This window comes from Erinaceus europaeus, chromosome 4, assembly GCF_950295315.1.
Source record: "Erinaceus europaeus chromosome 4, mEriEur2.1, whole genome shotgun sequence".
Lineage (NCBI taxonomy): Eukaryota > Metazoa > Chordata > Mammalia > Eulipotyphla > Erinaceidae > Erinaceus > Erinaceus europaeus.
In genome coordinates, this window is record NC_080165.1 from 75,300,340 (window position 1) to 75,320,695 (window position 20,356).

At 36.8% G+C, this 20,356-nt stretch overlaps 1 protein-coding gene across 1 annotated transcript in view; it reads right to left on the minus strand.

Moving 5' to 3' along the window:
- Nucleotides 1-20,356, minus strand: part of COL19A1 (collagen type XIX alpha 1 chain) — a 388,031-nt gene that overhangs the window by 62,959 nt on the left and 304,716 nt on the right. Inside the window, exons 25-33 of the mRNA XM_060190822.1 lie at nt 20,033-20,077; nt 19,853-19,930; nt 17,850-17,885; nt 17,693-17,746; nt 17,536-17,589; nt 16,145-16,186; nt 11,579-11,683; nt 11,449-11,502; nt 10,964-11,017 (exon numbers count right to left, since the gene is read on the minus strand). Of these exons, the coding sequence (XP_060046805.1) occupies nt 10,964-11,017; nt 11,449-11,502; nt 11,579-11,683; nt 16,145-16,186; nt 17,536-17,589; nt 17,693-17,746; nt 17,850-17,885; nt 19,853-19,930; nt 20,033-20,077 (522 nt within the window). The remainder of the gene's footprint in view (nt 1-10,963; nt 11,018-11,448; nt 11,503-11,578; nt 11,684-16,144; nt 16,187-17,535; nt 17,590-17,692; nt 17,747-17,849; nt 17,886-19,852; nt 19,931-20,032; nt 20,078-20,356) is intronic.

Sequence of the window (20,356 nt, forward strand, 5' to 3'; positions counted from 1 at the left end):
GAGACACTGAAAACAACAACAGAGACATATGGGATGATCTCAAAAGAAGTAACATTCGTATAATTGGCCTGCCAGAGGAAGAAAGAGAGGAAGGGGAAGCAAACATCCTAGAGGAAATAATACAAGAAAATTTCCCAGACCTGAATAACAGAAAGGATATCAAGGTGCAAGAGGCCCAGAGAGTACCAAACAGAATCAACCCAGACCTGAAAACACCAAGACACATCATAGTCACAATGAGAAGAAGTAAGGATAAAGAAAGGATCCTAAAGGCTGCAAGAGAGAAACAAAAAGTCACATACAGGGGAAAACCCATAAGACTTTCTGCAGATTTTTCAACTCAAACTCTAAAAGCCAGAAGGGAGTGGCAAGATATCTATCGAGCCCTGAATGAAAAAGGGTTTCAACCAAGGATTATATATCCTGCTAGACTTTCATTCAAGCTAGATGGAGGGATCAAAACCTTCTTAGACAAACAACAGTTAAAGGAGGCAACTATCACCAAGCCGGCCCTGAAAGAGGTATTAAAAGACCTCTTATAAACAAGAACATCACTATAATACTTGTAATATATCAGAGCAAACAAATTGTTTTTTAGAACAATGGCACTACAATACATTAAATCCATAATATCAATAAATGTCAATGGCTTAAATTCACCCATCAAAAGGCACAGGGTGGGGGGATGGATCAGAAAACATAACCCAACCATATGCTGCTTGCAAGAATCCCATCTGTCACAACAAGATAAACACAGACTTAAAGTGAAAGGATGGAAAACTATCATACAGGCTAATGGTCCACAAAAAAGGGCAGGAACAGCCATTCTCATCTCAGACACGATAGATTTTAAATTAAATAAAGTAATAAAAGATAGGCAAGGACATTACATAATGATAAGAGGATCAATCAGCCAAGAAGACTTAACAATTATTAACATCTATGCACCCAACGAGGGACCATCTAAATACATTAAACACCTATTGAAAGAATTTCAAAAATACATCAATAGTAATACAATAATAGTGGGAGACTTCAATACCCCACTCTCACACTTAGACAGATCAACAAAGAAGAGAACCAATAAAGATATAAGAGAATTGAATGAAGAGATTGACAGACTAGACCTCTTGGACATTTTCAGACTCCTCCACCCCAAAAAACTGGAATACACCTTCTTTTCAAATCCACACAACACATACTCAAGGATAGACCACATGTTAGGTCACAAAGACAGCATCAATAAATTCAAGAGCATTGAAATCATCCCAAGTATCTTCTCAGACCACAGTGGAGTAAAACTAACTTTTAACAACAAACAGAAAATTATTAAAAGACATAGAATTTGGAAACTAAACAACATGCTCCTTAAGAACCACTGGGTCAGACACTCACTCAAACAGGAAATTCAAATGTTCCTGGAAACTAATGAAAATGAAGACACAACCTATCAAAATATTTGGGACACAGCTAAAGCAGTACTGAGAGGGAAACTTATAGCTATACAATCACATATTAAACACCAAGAAGAAGCCCAAATGAACGAACTTACTACACACCTCAAGGACTTAGAGGAAGAGGAACAAAGGAACCCTAAAGCAACCAGAAGGACAGAAATCACTAAAGTTAGAGCAGAAATAAACAACATCGAAAATAAAAGAACCATACAAAAGATCAATGAAGCCAAATGTTGGTTCTTTGAAAGATTAAACAAAATTGACAAACCCCTAGCCAGACTCACCAAACAAAAAAGAGAGAAGACTCAAATTAATAGAATTGTCAACGATACAGGAGATATCACAACTGACACCACAGAAATCCAGAGAATTCTGCGAAACTTCTATAAAGAACTATATGCCACCAAGCTAGAGAATCTGGAAGAAATGGAACAATTCCTAGAAACCTATGCACTTCCAAAACTGAACCAAGAAGAACTACAAAATCTAAATGCACCAATCACAGACAAAGAAATTGAAACCGTTATTAAGAATCTCCCCAACAACAAAAGTCCTGGACCAGATGGCTTCACAAACGAATTCTACAAAACTTTCAGGAAACAGTTAATACCCATACTTCTTAAGCTATTCCATAAGATTGAAGAAACAGGAATACTCCCTTCCACCTTTTATGAAGCCAACATCACCCTGATACCAAAAGCTGATAGGGACAGAACAAAAAAGGAAAACTACAGACCAATATCTCTGATGAACATAGATGCCAAAATATTAAACAAGATCTTGGCCAACCGGATACAGCAACACATCAAAAAGATTGTTCATCATGACCAAGTGGGATTCATCCCAGGAATGCAAGGCTGGTTCAACATCCGTAAATCAATCAATGTCATTCATCACATCAATAAAAGCAAAGCCAAAAACCACATGATTATCTCAATAGATGCAGAGAAAGCCTTTGACAAAATCCAACACCCATTCATGCTCAAAACTCTACAAAAAATGGGAATAGATGGGAAATTCCTCAAGATAGTGGAGTCTATATATAGCAAACCTACAGCCAACATCATACTCAATGGAGAGAAGCTGAAAGCATTCCCCCTCAGATCAGGGACTAGACAGGGCTGCCCACTGTCACCGTTACTCTTCAACATAGTATTGGAAGTTCTTGCCATAGCAATCAGGCAAGAGAAAGAAATCAAAGGGATACAGATTGGAAGGGAAGAAGTCAAGCTCTCACTATTTGCAGATGATATGATAGTATACATAGAAAGACCTAAAGAATCCAGTAGAAAATTACTGGAAGTTGTTAGGCAATATAGCAAGGTATCAGGCTACAAAATCAATGTACAAAAATCAGTGGCATTTCTTTATGCAAACACTAAATCTGAAGAAGAAGACATCCAGAAATCACTCCCATTCACTGTTTCAGCAAAATCAATCAAATACCTAGGAATAAAGTTGACCAAAGAAGTGAAAGACTTGTATGCTGAAAACTATGAGTCGCTACTCAAGGAGATAGAAACTGATACCAAGAAATGGAAAGATATCCCATGCTCATGGATTGGAAGAATAAATATCATCAAAATGAACATTCTCCCCAGAGCCATATACAAATTTAATGCAATACCCATCAAAGTTCCACCAAGCTTCTTTAAGAGAATAGAACAAACACTACAATCATTTATCTGGAACCTGAAAACACCTAGAATTGCCAAAACCATCTTGGGGAAAAGAAACAGAAATGGAGGCATCACACTCCCAGACCTTAAACTATATTATAAAGCCATCATCATCAAAACAGCATGGTACTGGAACAAAAATAGGCACACAGACCAGTGGAACAGAATTGAAAGCCCAGAAGTAAATCCCAACACCTATGGGCATCTAATCTTTGATAAGGGGGCCCAAAGGATTAAATGGAAGAAGGAGGCTCTCTTCAATAAATGGTGCTGGGAAAACTGGGTTGAAACATGCAGAAGAATGAAATTGAACCACTTTATCTCACCAGAAACAAAAATCAACTCCAAATGGATCAAAGACCTAGATGTCAGACCAGAAACAATCAAATACTTAGAGGAAAACATTGGTAAAACACTTTCCCATCTACACCTCAAGGATATCTTTGATGAATCAAACCCAATTGCAAGGAAGACCAAAGTAGAAACAAACCAATGGGACTACATCAAATTGAAAAGCTTCTGCACATCCAAAGAAACAATTAAACAAACAGAGAGACCCCTCACAGAATGGGAGAAGATCTTCACATGCCAGACATCAGACAAGAAACTAATCACCAAAATATATAAAGAGCTCAGCAAACTTAGCACCAAAAAAGCAAATGACCCCATCCAAAAATGGGCAGAGGAAATGAACAAAACACTCACCACAGAGGAGATCCAAAAGGCTAACAAACATATGAAAAACTGCTCTAGGTCACTGATTGTCAGAGAAATGCAAATTAAGACAACACTAAGATACCACCTCACTCCTGTAAGAATGGCATACATCAAAAAGGACAGCAGCAACAAATGCTGGAGAGGATGTGGGGACAGAGGAACCCTTTTACATTGCTGGTGGGAATGTAAATTGGTACAGCCTCTGTGGAGAGCAGTCTGGAAAACCCTCAGAAGGCTAGACATGGACCTTCCATATGACCCAATAATTCCTCTCCTGGGGTTATACCCCAAGGACTCCATAACACCCAACCAAAAAGAGGTGTGTACTCCTATGTTCATAGCAGCACAATTCATAATAGCTAAAACCTGGAAGCAACCCAGGTGCCCAACAACAGATGAATGGCTGAGAAAGCTGTGGTATATATACACAATGGAATACTATGCAGCTATCAAGAACAATGAACCCACCTTCTCTGACCCATCTTGGACAGAGCTAGAAGGAATTATGTTAAGTGAACTGAGTCAGAAAGTTAAAGATGAGTATGGGATGATCCCACTCATCAACAGAAGCTGACTTAGAAGATCTGAAAGGGAAACTAAAAGCAGGACCTGATCAAATTGTAAGTAGGGCACCAAAGAAAAAACCCAGTGGTGAGGGGTAGACATGTAGCTTTCTGGGCCAGTGGGGGGTGGGAATGGGCGGGAGGGATGGGTCACGGTCCTTTGGTGATGGGAATGGTGTTTATGTACACTCCTAGCAAAATGTAGACATATAAATCAGTAGTTAATTAATATGAGAGGGGGAAATCAATTGTATGTCTCAAAGGTTCTCAGGAGACAAACTGAATCTTTTTAATAGATAGGCTACGTATTTGATATGCGGACTCTCTCAAAAGCCTAGACCAAGTAGATTGGAGGCTTCCAATAGCACAGCTATATACAAGATACTGGGTACTGTACAGCAAACCATAACAAAGGGACTTTTCAAAGTTAACCCAATTAACAAATAATGTGATGATAATATTAACTATTGATTGTCTTTTTGAACCCTAAGACAGCAGGAACCTCACATCTTCACTATAGAGCCCCTACTTCCCCCAGTCCTGGCACCCATGGATAGGGCTCACTTTCCCGTATGCTTCTCCCAATCCATACCAAATAATATTGCATCCGCCGATCACAACCTAACCAAAGCAACGATTGCCATCTCAACATGCTTCACCTCAGAGTGTATCCAGAGACTTCACGTGTGGAATGACAACCCTTCAGCTTCATTACTCGGGTGAGACCTTTCCTTTTATAGTACACTCTAATTTCATCTCAGGTAGTTCACTTTCTAACAAAGTCCCATAACCTAGACATACACCAGTTTCTGTGAGAGAGAGCGTATGCGCACACGTATCCATAAACTACTGCAAAATATATACCTGAAAGCAGGATTACACTAGAGTTTGCAGTGAGTACCTCCCCAACACTTCCTCTCCACTATTCCAATCTTGGGATCCATGTTTGCTCAACAAATTGTTTGGCTTTGTATGTTAACTCTCTTTTCAATCACCAGGTTCCAGATGCCACCAGGATGCTGGCTAGGCTTCCCTGGATTGAAGACCCCACCAATGTGTCCTGGAGCTCAGCTTCCCCAGAGACACACCTTACTAGGGAAAGAGAGAGGCAGACTGGGAGTATGGACCGACCAGTCAACGCCCATGTTCAGCGGGGAAGCAATTACAGAAGCCAGACCCTCTACCTTCTGCAACCCTCAACGACCCTGGGTCCATGCTCCCAGAGGGCTAGAGAATGGGAAGGCTATCATGGGAGAGGGTGGGTTATGGGGATTGGGTGGTGGGAATTGTGTGGAGTTGTACCCCTCCTACCTTATGCTTTTGTTCACTAATCCTTTCTTAAATTAAAAATTTAAATAAAAAAAAAAAAAAAAAAAAAAAAAAAAAAAAGAATGGCAATACAATTTTCAGATAGGCAGAATGCCGTCACTAAAATATATGATTACACTAGTGCTTCATTCAGCTAGTGGAATATAGAACATATTTTATGATATAACAGTTAGTTTAGCTGGCCATTTCATAAGAAGAGGAAACTTGGCTCATCAGTGAATATAAACTTAGATACCTTTAATGGCTTAAGCATAAAAATGAATGGGTTTCCCTCCCACACTCCCAATTTGTAGATAAAGATAATTACACTTGATAATGTTTAGATGCTTATATATTCAAGAAAAATTTGGCAGTATTATCTGGTAACCTGTATACTTAATTTTTTTCTTTACCAATTGTGCAAACAAGAGAATATAGGTTAAATAAATTACACAAAATCCACAATAGGAAATAACTGCAACAAATAAAACCATGTTTCAGAAAATGATTGAATAACATGAAAAAATAAAAGTCATATAGAATAGGTTCCAAATTATTTAAAATTATAAGTGTACTTGATAAACGATTTTAAGAACTAATGGTCATATATTGCCTTGTCTGGAAATTTTGGTGATAGATGTGTTCAAGAATTGTGAATTTTCAGATTTTTTTGGGGGGGGGAGGGAGGTAACAATGTTGGTACTGGATACTGTGTAATATTCTCACTGGCACTTACCTTCTCCAAATACACAAATATTTGTATAGCAAAGTATAGGATATTCTCACCCAGTGAGATAAACAGACCAGTACCATCTGACTTTGGGTCAGATTATTGCTATAATTTCTTAACTGAATTTACAGAAAGCTGGAAAAAATTTCCAGGGTTTTCAAGCTTTAGGACTGTGGTTGAGGTGTTGTGAACCATATGATTATTCTCAACAATCCTCCTTGGCTCATGCAAATAGGAGTAATTTTTATCATGTAATTATTTATTTATTTATTTTCCCTTTTGTTGTAGTTAATTATTATTGTTATTGATGTTGTCATTGTTAGATAGTACAGAGAGAAATAGAGAGAGGAGGGGAAGACAGGGGGAGAGAATGATAGACACCATCAGACCTGCTTCACTTCCTGTGAAGCAGCTCCCCTGCAGGTGGGGAGCCGGGAGCTTGAACCGGGATCCTTTTTTTTTTTTTTTTTCTCCTCCAGGGTTATTCCTGGGCTCGGTGCCTGCACCACGAATCCACCGCTCCTGGAGGCCATTTTCCCCCCTTTTTGTTGCCCTAGTTGTTGCAGCCTCGTTGCGGTCATCATTGCCATTGTTGATGTTGCTTTGTTGTTGGATAGGACAGAGAGAAATGGAGAGAGGAGGGGAAGACAGAGAGAGAGGGGGAGAGAAAGATAGACACCTGCAGACCTGCTTCACCGCCTGTGAAGCGACTTCCCTGCAGGTGGGGAGGCGGGGGCTCGAACCGGGATCCTTACACCGGTCCCTGCGCTTTGCGCCACGTGCGCTTAACCCACTGCGCCACCGCCCGACCCCCTGAACCGGGATCCTTATGCAGGTCCTTGCACTTTGCACAGTCTGCGCTTAACCCGCTGCGCTACCGCCTGACTCCTTTATCATGTAGTTCTATAGTGTAATTCCCAAATTTTCTTAATGAAGTTCTATAATAAAAAGCTACACATGTAAATACCCGTTATTAGTTAAGATAACCATAGGATATATCAAGTTTTAGACTGAATGGATTCATTCTTTCAGAGTTTTATTTTTTACTTTTTACTGAGTGATATACTTTAAAAAATATTTCCTAGGAATTCATTATTATGATAAAATTCTTGTATCTTTTACTGTGATAAAATGTGCATATTAAAATAATTTATTTCATGTTAGATAGGGTTTCCCATGAGAGGAAGACAGAGAAGCAAAAGTGTCACTTTAACACGTGGAGCCTCTGGCATTCAAGCCCTGCACTCTGTCAGTGGAGCTATTTCCCAGCTCCTATGTATCTGTGGAAAATCACTGCATATTTATGAGAGTTCTTCTGATTCAACAGGGTCAACTTTCTTTGCATTTACTTGGTTTGACCAGTTTGTGCCAAATGGGACCTAGTTATTTCACGTGTTTTTTTTTTTTTAATGTGGCCTGATAGGAAGAAATGCTGCTAAGAATTTCTTTGAATATACCTAAATTCTTTATGTAATAAGCATGTTGGGAAAATTTCACGTGAACATATACATTTTCTTTCATTAAGATATTATCCTCAATGATAATACACACACACACACACACACACACACATAGCATGCATGCTTGTGCATATGTGGATAGTATGCATCGCCAAGTTTTATTTGTTGAACCTCACTCTTCCACCCCTGCCACCACCATTAACTTGCTTATGGTATTATAAGTGGAAAGGCAACAAAATGTCCTCTGGGCAGATGCTATGCCACAAAATGCTTCGTCTAGAAACACCCATATTTTCATAAAATTCTTTCTATATGCACATGTATAAGTTACTTACAGTCATCTTTCTTCCTTTCTTTCTTTCTTTCTTTCTTTTTTTTATTCTCAACACTGAATTAAGTCCTAGAGATGCTGAGTGAGTCTTTAGGTAGTCTAATTTATAAGCTTGGGATTTATTAACCTCTGATGACCACATTAAACTTTAAAATAAACCTCAGTCCATAAATAAAAAAAAAAGATCATTCTCAGCAGTCTTTCTCTGGACAAGGGGAAATTCTTTAGTAAGGGTAAAAAATTACTATGGATGCATAAAGGGTAATAAGATAATTCTAGAAGACCAGGTGGTCATTAGAGAAGGCAAATGCATATTAAAGGGGACAGTCAATTTAGCATGTAGTGTCAAACTAAACTGCAAATACAAATTTATTGCACAGACATTCAGCTATCATCAGAACCTAAGATTTCTTCCCTTTTCTAGTGTTTTGACTGTGCAAGTTTCATCTCAGATAAAATAAAAATATTTATTTTATACTGTTTTTAAGTTATAACCAACAAAATCTTTGTGCTCTATGAATCAATTACTATTTTAAGATAGGTAGCTCTGCATTCCATGGAAGAATTCACCCTATGACAGGTGAGTCTACATTATATTAGCTCTTACAAGTAGCTACCTTGACGTATTAAATAACGCATGCAATAAAATGTAGAAGATAATAATTTCATTTTCTTAAGAACAATAAAAAGTAGGAAACTTTTATAAGCTCTTAAGCAATTTAAATTAGAGACATAATAATTAGATAGGATGTCACTTCATTATTTTTCCACTAGCTGGACAGATTTTTGTCTGATTATACATTCTGTATATATTGAAACAGTATATGGGCCAGGTGGTGGTGCACCTGGTTGAGTGCACACATTACTGTGCTCAAGACTGGGGGTTCATGCCCCCGGTCCCTAGCTGCAGAGGAGAAATTTCGTAAGTGGCGAAAACAGTGCTGCATCTCTCTGTCTCTGTTTCTTTCCCTCCTTTCTACCCTTTTTCTTCCCCTCCCTCCCACCATCCTTCTCTAACTCCTCCTTCCCTCTCAATTTCTGTCTCTATCCAGAATAAAAAAAATACATAAATAAATAATGCTACTTACTGGCTAGTTGACAAGGCATATGTTAAAAAAGAAGCAGAAAAAATACATACGTACTTGGTTAAAGTTTTATTCACTTAAATAAAAAAAGTTATCATTTCAGGTAATATTTAAGTTCAAGTAGAAGACGAGGTAATAGTGTTTCTCATCTACATAAGGAAAAACTGCACCATGCTCCATTTACTGCAGAGGTCCAATTAAGTCAGTAGGAGAGGAGGGCTAACATGGTGTATTTTAGTTCACCATGTGTGTGAAGTGTCCTGGAGAATCAATAAAAATTAACTTCCAACAAACTTACCTTAGAACCACTAATAAATCATGAATTCCAAGTACTCCCTGATCCTTTTCAATTGTTTCTCAAGCCTGCTTCTTGAATTTAGGCAGTTAAAAGCTATTCAACTATTCAACTCAGATATTGTGTTTATACATTAGTGAAACTTGTGGAACACAAATGCCTCTACAATTATTTTGTAGGTGAAAATAATGTTAAATTTCTTCATTCTTAAGTTTTTAACTCTGAAAAAATCTAATCTTTACAGTTGTCTAGAACATAATTAAAATCAATAGGATATGATAATTTGTAATATAAAATGTAACTCCAACCTCCAAAATAGATCTACTTGATATCATTATAATTTTCTACACTAACATCAAGGTTAATATGTGCCAGATGGCTTACTTACTTTCATTAAGAATTATTAGTATCAAAACTGTTTAAACTAACAACAATTCATCATCTTAATTGGTTTTCCTAAGATTTAATGTGAATTATGCAGGAAAGGAATGATATCCTGAGCATCACCATGGCTTAGTGACAGAAAATTATGCCATTATCTCAAAAGCACATTTGACTTTGAATTTTAGGCTGGGGGTGGGCAGCTGAGCTAAACTAGTTCAACTTAATTCTTTTTGATAGTTTCTTTCGACAGTCTGAAAGCTGGACAGACATATAGACAAGCCAATAACATAGAAGTTGAGTCATGTTACAGTATTGTACCAGAGAAATTTCTGCTAAATTCAGGGCCTGCCTTCTTATACTGGTTTTCCAAACCATCCTTCAATTGCACTTGTTATTTTTGGAATCTTTTTAGCAAATCTTTCTTATATTTATTTATTTATTTATTTATTTATTTATTTATTTATTTGGGGGTTATTTGTGTACAGCACAGTTGTTGACAAATGAGTAAACCTTTTCACCTCAGCGTGGTAGATATTTATTTGCCTAGGTCCTCTTCATCATCATGCATCAGATCTCCAAAGTGCTCTCTCTTTTCTCTCCCTCCCCAGAGTCCTTTGCCATGGTGCAATATGAGAAACCTAGTCCAAGTTTCACTTTGTATTTGCCCTTTACTTTCTTATCTCCAGACAATTGAAATTGTCTTCTGTTACAAGAAAACAGTAACTGACATGTTAAATTTGTGCTTACTGTCCTTGTCTCAAAAATTGAATCATTGCTAATAAACATGAGCACATTACACTTTTAAAAATGTTAACATTTGAAAAGACCAAAATAAGTTTTTTACTTATTTGTTTTAGCAGCAAACAAGAGCTCTAGAATAAAATCAATGTCCTCTGCCTAGTCATGCAAAGAAAATCAATAGCAGGAATTCATTATCAGTGAAGAATTTTTTACCTCATCACCTTTCTCTCCAGGTATCCCAGGGTAGCCCCGTTCTCCTTTGATTCCCTAAAAAGAAAATAAACTCAGCCAGCACACTCAACTATTCCATCATCTTTTGAAACATTATAAACCTCTGTTCTCAAGACTCTTGTGATATGCAATTAGAATAGAGTCAAGGAACAAATAAATGACAACATTTTGTATATGGCTTTTATAGCATTTTTCTGAAAATAAATTTTAGAAACAGTAGTATAAGTTTTAATTTCTATGTGATTGAAAGAGAGAACAAAGTACCATCAGCCATATATAATGTTTTGGTTTTTGTTTTCCTGTTATGTGTTGGTAAATAAGCTTGGAGCACTATGCATGCAAGGCATGTACTCTGCTACTAACTCACCTATTCAGTCCAAAATTAGTATATATTTAAATTGCATTTCTTTTTTTTTTTTCTTTTCCCATGCTAAATTGAAAGGCACACAGAAGAAAGATATCTTTACCTTTGGGCCTTCTCTGCCGGGTATTCCTGGAAGACCTCGTGGTCCTGTATCACCCTAGAAAGGTATAATAGTAACTGAAGATACTAAATGTGACATGCAGAACTCATCAATATTCATTCTATTTTCTTACCTTCTGGGCTATAGAATCATACTTTCCAGGCTCTCCAGTGCCTCCTTCTTCTCCTTTGTTGGTTTTCAGCCCAGGGACACTGGCTTGGCAGTTGCCACAGAAGTTCTAGTGAGCATAAAGATAAAGTCACTGAGAGACTCATCAAAGGAATTTACTAAAGTGAGGTCTACTCAGTTTTGCAATTCTATCTGCACCTTTGCCAGAGATGAGTGGTACAGACATTGCTATGGCACTGTACACTTGCAGAAGGTTAATTTATCCAATTTGAAAGGACTAGTTTCTGGGAGATAAAAACTATGAAAGTACATAATATTTGTTTATATTTATTTGCGAGCTTTCACTTTAAAAGCATGCCTATGGCATTTAAACTGAAAATTCCCTGTAAGTAAGGAAAAAGACATAAATCATTGCATTTAGATTGCTTAGCAGCATGCTTAAAAAAGGAGGTAGCAATAAGGTTTGAAATAACAAGCAAGGTTACAGAACTCATATAAAAAACAGCAAAAATCATTAGAAAAGAAAAAGATGTAAGGAAAAGGATTTCTCCTTTGAGAGTAAAATTAGCTGGAGGACCCTATCCATAGTTTACAAACATTTTATTTGTATGTGAAAGCACTCATGTAAGAAATAATTACTTTAATGACTTGGATTTGACTTCTGTGTCAAAATCTATGTCAAATCCAAGTGCATATAGAAAATCTAAGTGGAATTACCTTTCCATTGCCTTCTCTGTAACCTTTAACTGATCTGGAAAGACTGGAATTTATGTGTCTGAACTTACAAGGTAAACTTCTTACCATGTAGCTAAAGGAAAAAATATTGTGAAAAGGCCCAGGGAGGTTTATTTATAACATATTTTTCATAATAAGTATGTGATATGGAAAAGCAAAGAGCAGGGATCACTGAGTAGGATAGTTTAATTATAATAGTTGAAAGAAAGCAGGACAATGTATGTCTGCTTTCTTTCTCTTTTTTTCAATCAAAAGATCTTTAGACAAATAAACAAACAGACAAAAAAGAATCAATTTATGGACAAGAGAGTCTATATATTTATTGGTGAATTTCCATTTTTAAAGGCATGCCTGTAACATTTAAATTGAAAAGTCCCTATAAATAATAAAAAAATACATATCATAAAATCATGAAATTTGACCCAGGGAAAGCTATCAGGGGAGGGGATGGGATATGGAGATTGGGTGGTGGGAATTGTGTGCAGTTGTACCCCTCCTACCCTGTGGTTTTGTTGGTTTATCCTTTCTTAAATAAAAAAATAAATTTAAAAAAAGAGAATAACTTCACACTGATTTGAATTACCAGGTTGGAAGAAAAGGGGAAACTGACTTGCATTTTTTTTTAATTAACAGTATTTCTATGGAGTTAAGATTTATTAAAATATTTATTTATTTTCCCTTTTGTTGTCCTTGTTTTATCATTGTTGTGGTTATTATTATTGTCATTGTTGTTGGATAGGACAGAGAGAAATCAGAGAGGAGGGGAAGACAGAGAGGGGGAGAGAAGAATAGACACCTGCAGACCTGCTTCACCAATTGTGAGGCGACCCCTCTGCAGGTGGGGAGCCGGGGGCTTGAACCAGGATCCTTATGCTGGTCCTTGTGCTTTGTGTAATGTGCACTTAACTTGCTGTGCTACCTCCCAGCCCTCGGAAAGAGCTAAGATCTATCAACAATTAGGTAATGCACAATCTTGTTTACAGATAAACAGATAGATGATCTCTGAAGATATTATCATGGGCTTAGAAACATGTCAGTTTTTTAAAAACCAAGTGAAAGGCATTTTAGAAAACACAAAGTATGATGATGAAGGTTTCTTGATCATCAAGACTCAAACAGAGATAGAGACAGAGAAAGAGGTTATTGGAATAACTGGATAGGGCTTAAAATTACATTAATGTTTTGGTCTAATAGAACCAATGCTGAATTTAAATTTGTGTGTTTAGATTTAGCTTCTGAAAACTATTTGCTTTCCTTTTTTAATTAAATACAGTTTGTTGGAACTCTTCACATGCATCCTACATACTTCTTGCCAATAAGCTTTCCTGAGACTGAGAACCTCAGAGAGATGATGGTGGAATTGAGCAAAGGCAGAGCGTATTTGTGGTATTTCTCTGTTCGTTCATTCTCTCCCTCTCTCTCCTCTCCCCTCCCCCCTCTCTTCTCTCTCTCTCTCTCTCTCTCTTTCTCTCTCTCTCATTTTTAACTAGAGTACTGCTCAACTCTGGCTTCTGGTGGCTCAGGGGATTGAATCTGGGACTTTGGAGCCTCAGGCATGAGAGTCACTTTGCACAGCAATTATGCTATCTACTCCCCCCCCCCAATGTGGTAGAACCTATTTATTATAGGAATAATTCTCTGATGAAATTATATTATCATACAGAAGTGAAATTACATTCACATTTGAGATCTCTAGAGTCCTAATTCTTTTCCCAGTCAGAGATTATTTATAATCTTCATTTTTAAAAGATTTATTTATTTATTTTTATGAGATAAACAGAGATAGAGATAGAAATAGAGATGCAATCATGTTCAGCTCAGGTCTAAGGTAGTGTCAGCGATTGAACTTGAAACCCCTAGGGTCTCAGGCATGCAACTCTAATTCTAATGCTATCACCCTGACACTACACAGTCTGTCCTGTGAGCCTTGCATATTTTCTTAGGATTCATTTCTGTTTAAGTGTGTAAGTTTTTGATCGTTAAAGGCACCTAACTATGGAGTGATATAATCCTTTTATTACTGCCATTTCCAGCATTACCACCCTTGTAAAAACCCTACATTTCAATGTCTGAAGACTTGTGCTTCTGTGTTAACGCTACATTTACAAGCCGTGTGACTCTGAGTATATTACATAACAACTTGGAACTTGAGCACCTTTTGTCTAGAATGGGAATATGACCGATCTAAATGGACAGAATTATTGTGAAGATTATGTGAAGGCCAGCAAGATAGCTTAGATGTTTTTGCTTTGTCATGGGCATGACACAGTTCCCCACTTGACTCCCACTACACTGAAGGAAGTTTTGCTGAGGTGGTGTCCATCTATTTCTCTATCTCTACTTGTGCATATCTGAGAAAAAAGTCAGTTTGGATGGTCTGAGAGGTGGTGCAATGGATAAAGCATTGGATTCTCAAGCATGAGGTCCTGAGTTCCATCCCTGGCAGCACATGTATCAGAGTGATATCTGGTTCTTTCTCTCTCCTCCTATCTTTCTCATAAATAAATAAATATTTAAAAAAAATTCAGTTTGGGATGCTGAAGCCCAAGTGATGACAAAAAAAAGTAAGATTAAGTGTAATGATATAAATAAATCAGCACAGTGCCTGGAAAGTAACTGTGATTCAACAAATGTAAGATCTTCCTGAAACTCCCCCAAATATTCTTTTCTACTTATAAGAACACTTACTTTGAAAATATTAAAAGCCCCTATAATTTGTTTATATAGTCATATTTACATATCTTTCATATACATTTAATATACATGCTAGCTTTTTTAGATTTTTTTTTGGGAAAATGCTGACTTAGAAGACTATAGAAACATGTGTTAAATAGTTTCATATCTCCCCACTTAACCACACCCTCCATCAACTTGTCATCTTCCTCTACAATAGGACACCAGGCTACCACTCTCCTTTCAATCCCTTTCTACCCACCACCCCAATTTGGAATACTAGCATTCTTTTGAGTTTTTTAAAAATATTTTATTTATTTAATATTTTATTTATTCTCAATGAGAAAGATATACATAGAGAAACAGAACACTGCTCAGCTTTGGCTTGTGGTACTGCTGGGGATTGAAATCCTCCCACCCACCCACCCCCAGCCTCCCAGCAGTATTTTATTTGCTAGGACAGAAAAATTGAGAGGGATGGGGTAGACAGAGAGGGAGAGAAAGACAGACACCAGCAGACCTGTTTCACTACTCAGGAAGTGTTCCCACTGCATGTGGGGAGTGGGGGCTCGAACCCAGGTCTTTCTGCGTAGTACTATGTGTGCTTAACCAGGTGTGCCACTGTCTGAGCCCCAGCACTGGAATTTTATAACCCACTTTGGAAAGTCCCATGACATCAAAACTCAGCCTTACAATCTAGTGATTTATTGAGCAGCACTGGTTTTTATCTTGGGGATGGCCAGCTCAGATTGAGTGAGAAGGATAAGGTCTCACTGTGCATAGATAGGGTGGGTAAGAGCAAGCTGTGCTTTCAGAGGAGAGAATGATTTTTACTCAAAGGTAGTAATAGCATTATTTCTTCCCTACAGCTCATTTCAGGACTACCATTTCCTTATTCCCACCTCATCACACCCCAAACGAGATGAGTAAAGAAGAGATTGGAGGGATTAATATAATTGGCATAAAACACACAATATCTTTTTTTTGCTTTTGTTATGCTATTATCTCCCCCCCTTAAAGATATCTATCCATTTAAAAATGGATTTTATTTCAGGCTAAGTAATCCCTTAAATTTTTTGTAGAGATTTTCTTTCTTTTTCTTCTTTTTTAAAAAGTTTTTCCAGGAAATTAGTACATGATATCTTACATAACAACAGAGTACCTTGAACAAGGCACCAATGTCTCCCAAGAGCGGAAGTGCAATCTATAGTTAAAGAAAAAAAATCAAATACTTGTATTAATACATATATGTATACACAATAAAGAACGAACATGCAATACAATGTAGATATTTTTCCCTCAAAATGCCAGACCATTTGAGATTTGTCACAGGGCTTCTTACTGCTATAATGGTTGGCCTAATATTTCACAGGAAAAGCAAACATGTAACATCGGCGAAATTCATAACCATTTTTGAGAAATACTATAAACATGCAAGCACAAATACATTATTGCTTTTACTGTACATCTCCAATTCATATTCTTCGTGATATAACAACTATTATGTCAATCCTAGTATATTCTTGCTTTTAAATAACAAATTAACTCAAAGCATATAATAACAGAAAATCACTCCTCTGCCAAATAAATCATTAATGTAAGAAATAAAAAAGTACTGTATAAGTTAACTTTAAAGTTATTTCATTCTAAAGTTTAAGAAGTTCTATAGGAGTCCTTAAGTGATGAATGAGACAGATAACTGATGAAACTTGAGCAGTGTTTTGACCTCATGTCTTAAAATGCCTTTTCAGAGACACTGTAAACCCACCTAACACTTTATGAGATTGCCAGATGTTACATGGTTCACTCAGCAGCAGAGTTAAAGTGAGGCCAAAATATGACTCTCCCCGTAGCATATAAAGGCACATAAGGCCTAAACAGTGTGGGAGGCAGAAGGATTTGTGCAGCTTAGATCCGAGAGGCCAGATTTGGATTTTATTATACAAAACTCTTAATACAATGTCATGTACCATATGGCCTCTCAAATTATAACTGCTGATTCTGAGGCTATTTAAAGATTTCACTGTCACTCAAAGCAAGGTTTAACCTAAAATAAAACTTTGAAACACATATTTAGTGCCTAAACCCATTTTTAAGAGCCCACTCAAGCCAGTTTTTGTAATTTAATTATTTCAGCACTTAAAAAAGCACAGAAGCAATGGATATGTACCATTTGTAGGCAACTTACCTGTAAACTTTCATTTAGAAAAATAAAATTCATTTAGTCACCAGTATTAAAAAAGAACAGAATTTGTGACTATAAATTTTAACTCAATTTTCCATGGGATTGAGACATTATTTGCCAAGGCTCAGCCTGAGGCAAAATTGTACAGCTGAATTATACCCTTAGGAAATAAGTATTCATCACACACACACAAAAAAATGCTGATATACTTTGAATTTTTTTCTCTCTACAAAATAATGGGGATAAACAAAATCACCAAGCAGTCACTGAGCATTCTAATTAGTTTGGACAGCAAAACTTGCTTTGTTGGCTGTTTGGCTTCTGGGTGTATTAAAGATACATAAATCAGGCACAGCCTGTTGACATACCGGGTCACCTGGGGGGCCTGGCAAACCTGGCTTTCCATCCCTCCCTGGATTTCCCTGAAAACAGAAACATGTTCAAGTCTTGTACACATGTACACAGTCATAGACACAGACAGAATGTGGGTTTGGGGAAAAGGGGGAGAATGAGCATGGTCCTTACATCATTCCCTGGGGTTCCTGGAGTTCCTGGAAACCCAGGGAGGCCTCGAGGACCCTGAAAAAAAGAGGGAAGTAGTTATGAAGACAGTCTTCCAGTAACTTTCTGCAACTTAGCAAGTTGAATTTGATGCACCAGATAATATGTTTAAGTAGCTTACCTGAATACCTGGTTCTCCAACTGGTCCTTGAGAGCCCTGTGTAGAATGATACTCAGTGATAAGAAATCTGACAGTAATACTTCTCAATTATTTTAGTGGGATAAAGTGTTCAACATTGCAATTCAGTTAGTAGAATAACGGGACTTCTTGCCACCATGTACACTTTGAGAACTCTACATACTTTGCCAAGATTTTTAAGTGGTAGGTAAACACTTAACCAAGTGCCTGCTGCTGAAAAGATTAATATGCTTTTGCTCAAATATCTGTGGCATCTCTGTTATTAACATCTCCTGCTCCTGCACTAGCAATGCATCCAGAGTCTATTTGTTCAGAAATGAATAGCTCACAGGAGTAACTGACTCAGAACTTCCTTTCCTTTTTGATATCTACCTTGAGCCACTTCTGTGAAACAGTTGTCAAAACTAATATTCAACTGAAGGAATCAGACAATACAATATCAATCAGTTATTACTCACTACTTGAAAAATTAGAATTTAGGGGTAATTAAAATGAAACCGGGAAATTATCGGTGAACTTAACGAAGATACCTCTGTCCTTATTATTTCACCATGGAATTGAAAATCTATAAACAAGTAAAGAGCTGGCTTTACCAGCTGGCTTCAGTAACTTCTCTCTACTTATATTTTTTTTAAATAAAGGCTCACATCACTTCTATTATTAAAGTTTCTTTTCTCTCCCCATTTATATGTCCTTCAATTATTTAAAAAGAGAGAGAGAGAGAGAGAGAGAACACTCACTTGAACCTCCTTCATCTCTAATAATTTCCTGGTCTACTTTTTTACTTTGTATAATCCCCCTTCTCCAATGGTCATTTTTACCCTGGTCTTTGTAATCAAACACAAGTCTCATACAATTATACCTTCTTTTAATTCTTATGATAATTCATTATAAAGCTTACTGTTAAAGGAACATCATCAAAATTTTGATTTTGATGTTCTTATCTCAGTCTTCTATGTCTTTTCATATTATTATTTGGTCAACATGTGTATGCACAGTGTATCCATTATTATATATGCATAGGCACTGTTCTAAGCTCTTTCATTATGGATAAATAATATTAAAAACTGTTCATGGGGGCCAGGTTGCATCCAGTAAAACACTCATGTTACCATGTGCAAGGAGCAGGGTTCAAAACCCTTTCCTCAGCTGAGAGGGGGGGAAGCTTCATGATTGGTGGATCAATGCTATTAAGTGTCGTGTCTGTCTCTCTGCTCAACACTTTCTCAATTCATTTCTGTCTTTAACAAAGATGAAGAAAATAAGTGGCCACCAGGACTGATGGAATAAAGGGTTGTGCCAGCACTGAGTACCAGTGATAAACATGGTGGCAATTAAAAGAAAAGGAAACTGCTCATTATTTGTGTCTATGACTAAAAGCATATTTCTCTTTTTAAAGCATAACTTAAAGCAGCCAGGGATGTGGTGCGGTGGATAAAGCATTGAACTATCAAGTATGAGGTCCCAACTTCAATCCTCAGCATTTTATATTTCAGAGTGGTACTCTGGTATGCATATTCATTCTCTCTTTCTCTTCCTTTCCTCCCAATAGTAAGTAAATATATCTTCAAAAATCTATGAATTACATAGTATATAATCTTATTTATACACATCCCATTCAATATGTACTGACTTATTATAGCTAAGAGCAAACCAACACATAATAATCTGATATTTGACATCCTTATAATTTACATTATAATTCAAAGAAATATCTGCTATAGAGTAAAAGTATAAAGAGTTAAATAACTGCTTTTAATCCAGAATCAATGTGTGGTCAGCATCTGTGAGTTGAATAAACAACAAATACACAATATACTTAGTGATGTAATCTCAATGTCCATTAGATCTTTCCCTCTGACTAGTACTGATTTGAATTTCCTCCTATGAGTTCTTCCTCTTTTCTCATTCAAATTTGCAAAAGAATTTTATTTCACAACACTGAATCAACAAAGGCTTTAAGAAATCAACTGAATTTCACTTACTACTCTGCCAGGAATTCCCACCCCTGGTGGACCTGTGTCACCTGGGGAACCATGGACACCTGGCAGTCCTCTTTCACCCTGTGAAACAAATGCTTCTATTAGTTCAAGGCTCAAAGAACATCAATTTTCAATTGTATTTTGTTAATCACTGTTTTTAAAACAATAACTGATGCTTTATACCTTTGGCCCACGTGGACCAGGTATTCCAGGATTTCCATCTAATCCCTAAAAAAAATAATAATAATAATTAAGTAACTTATTTTTCTAAAACGATTAAGAGCATCTTCGTAGACATTACTAAACATATTCATCTGCTCTTTGTTTTATTGGAGTAACCCTTTTTATGAAAGAATAAGGAACAGGAAATGTAAATCTTATAGAGTATATTAGACAGTGTATAGCTAGTATAAAATATCAGGTGTTTCTGTCTTTAAAACAAAGTAACAGCTATTGAGAACTGCTTGTTCTTCGTGCTTTCTATAAAAATTCAAAAGAGATGAGGAA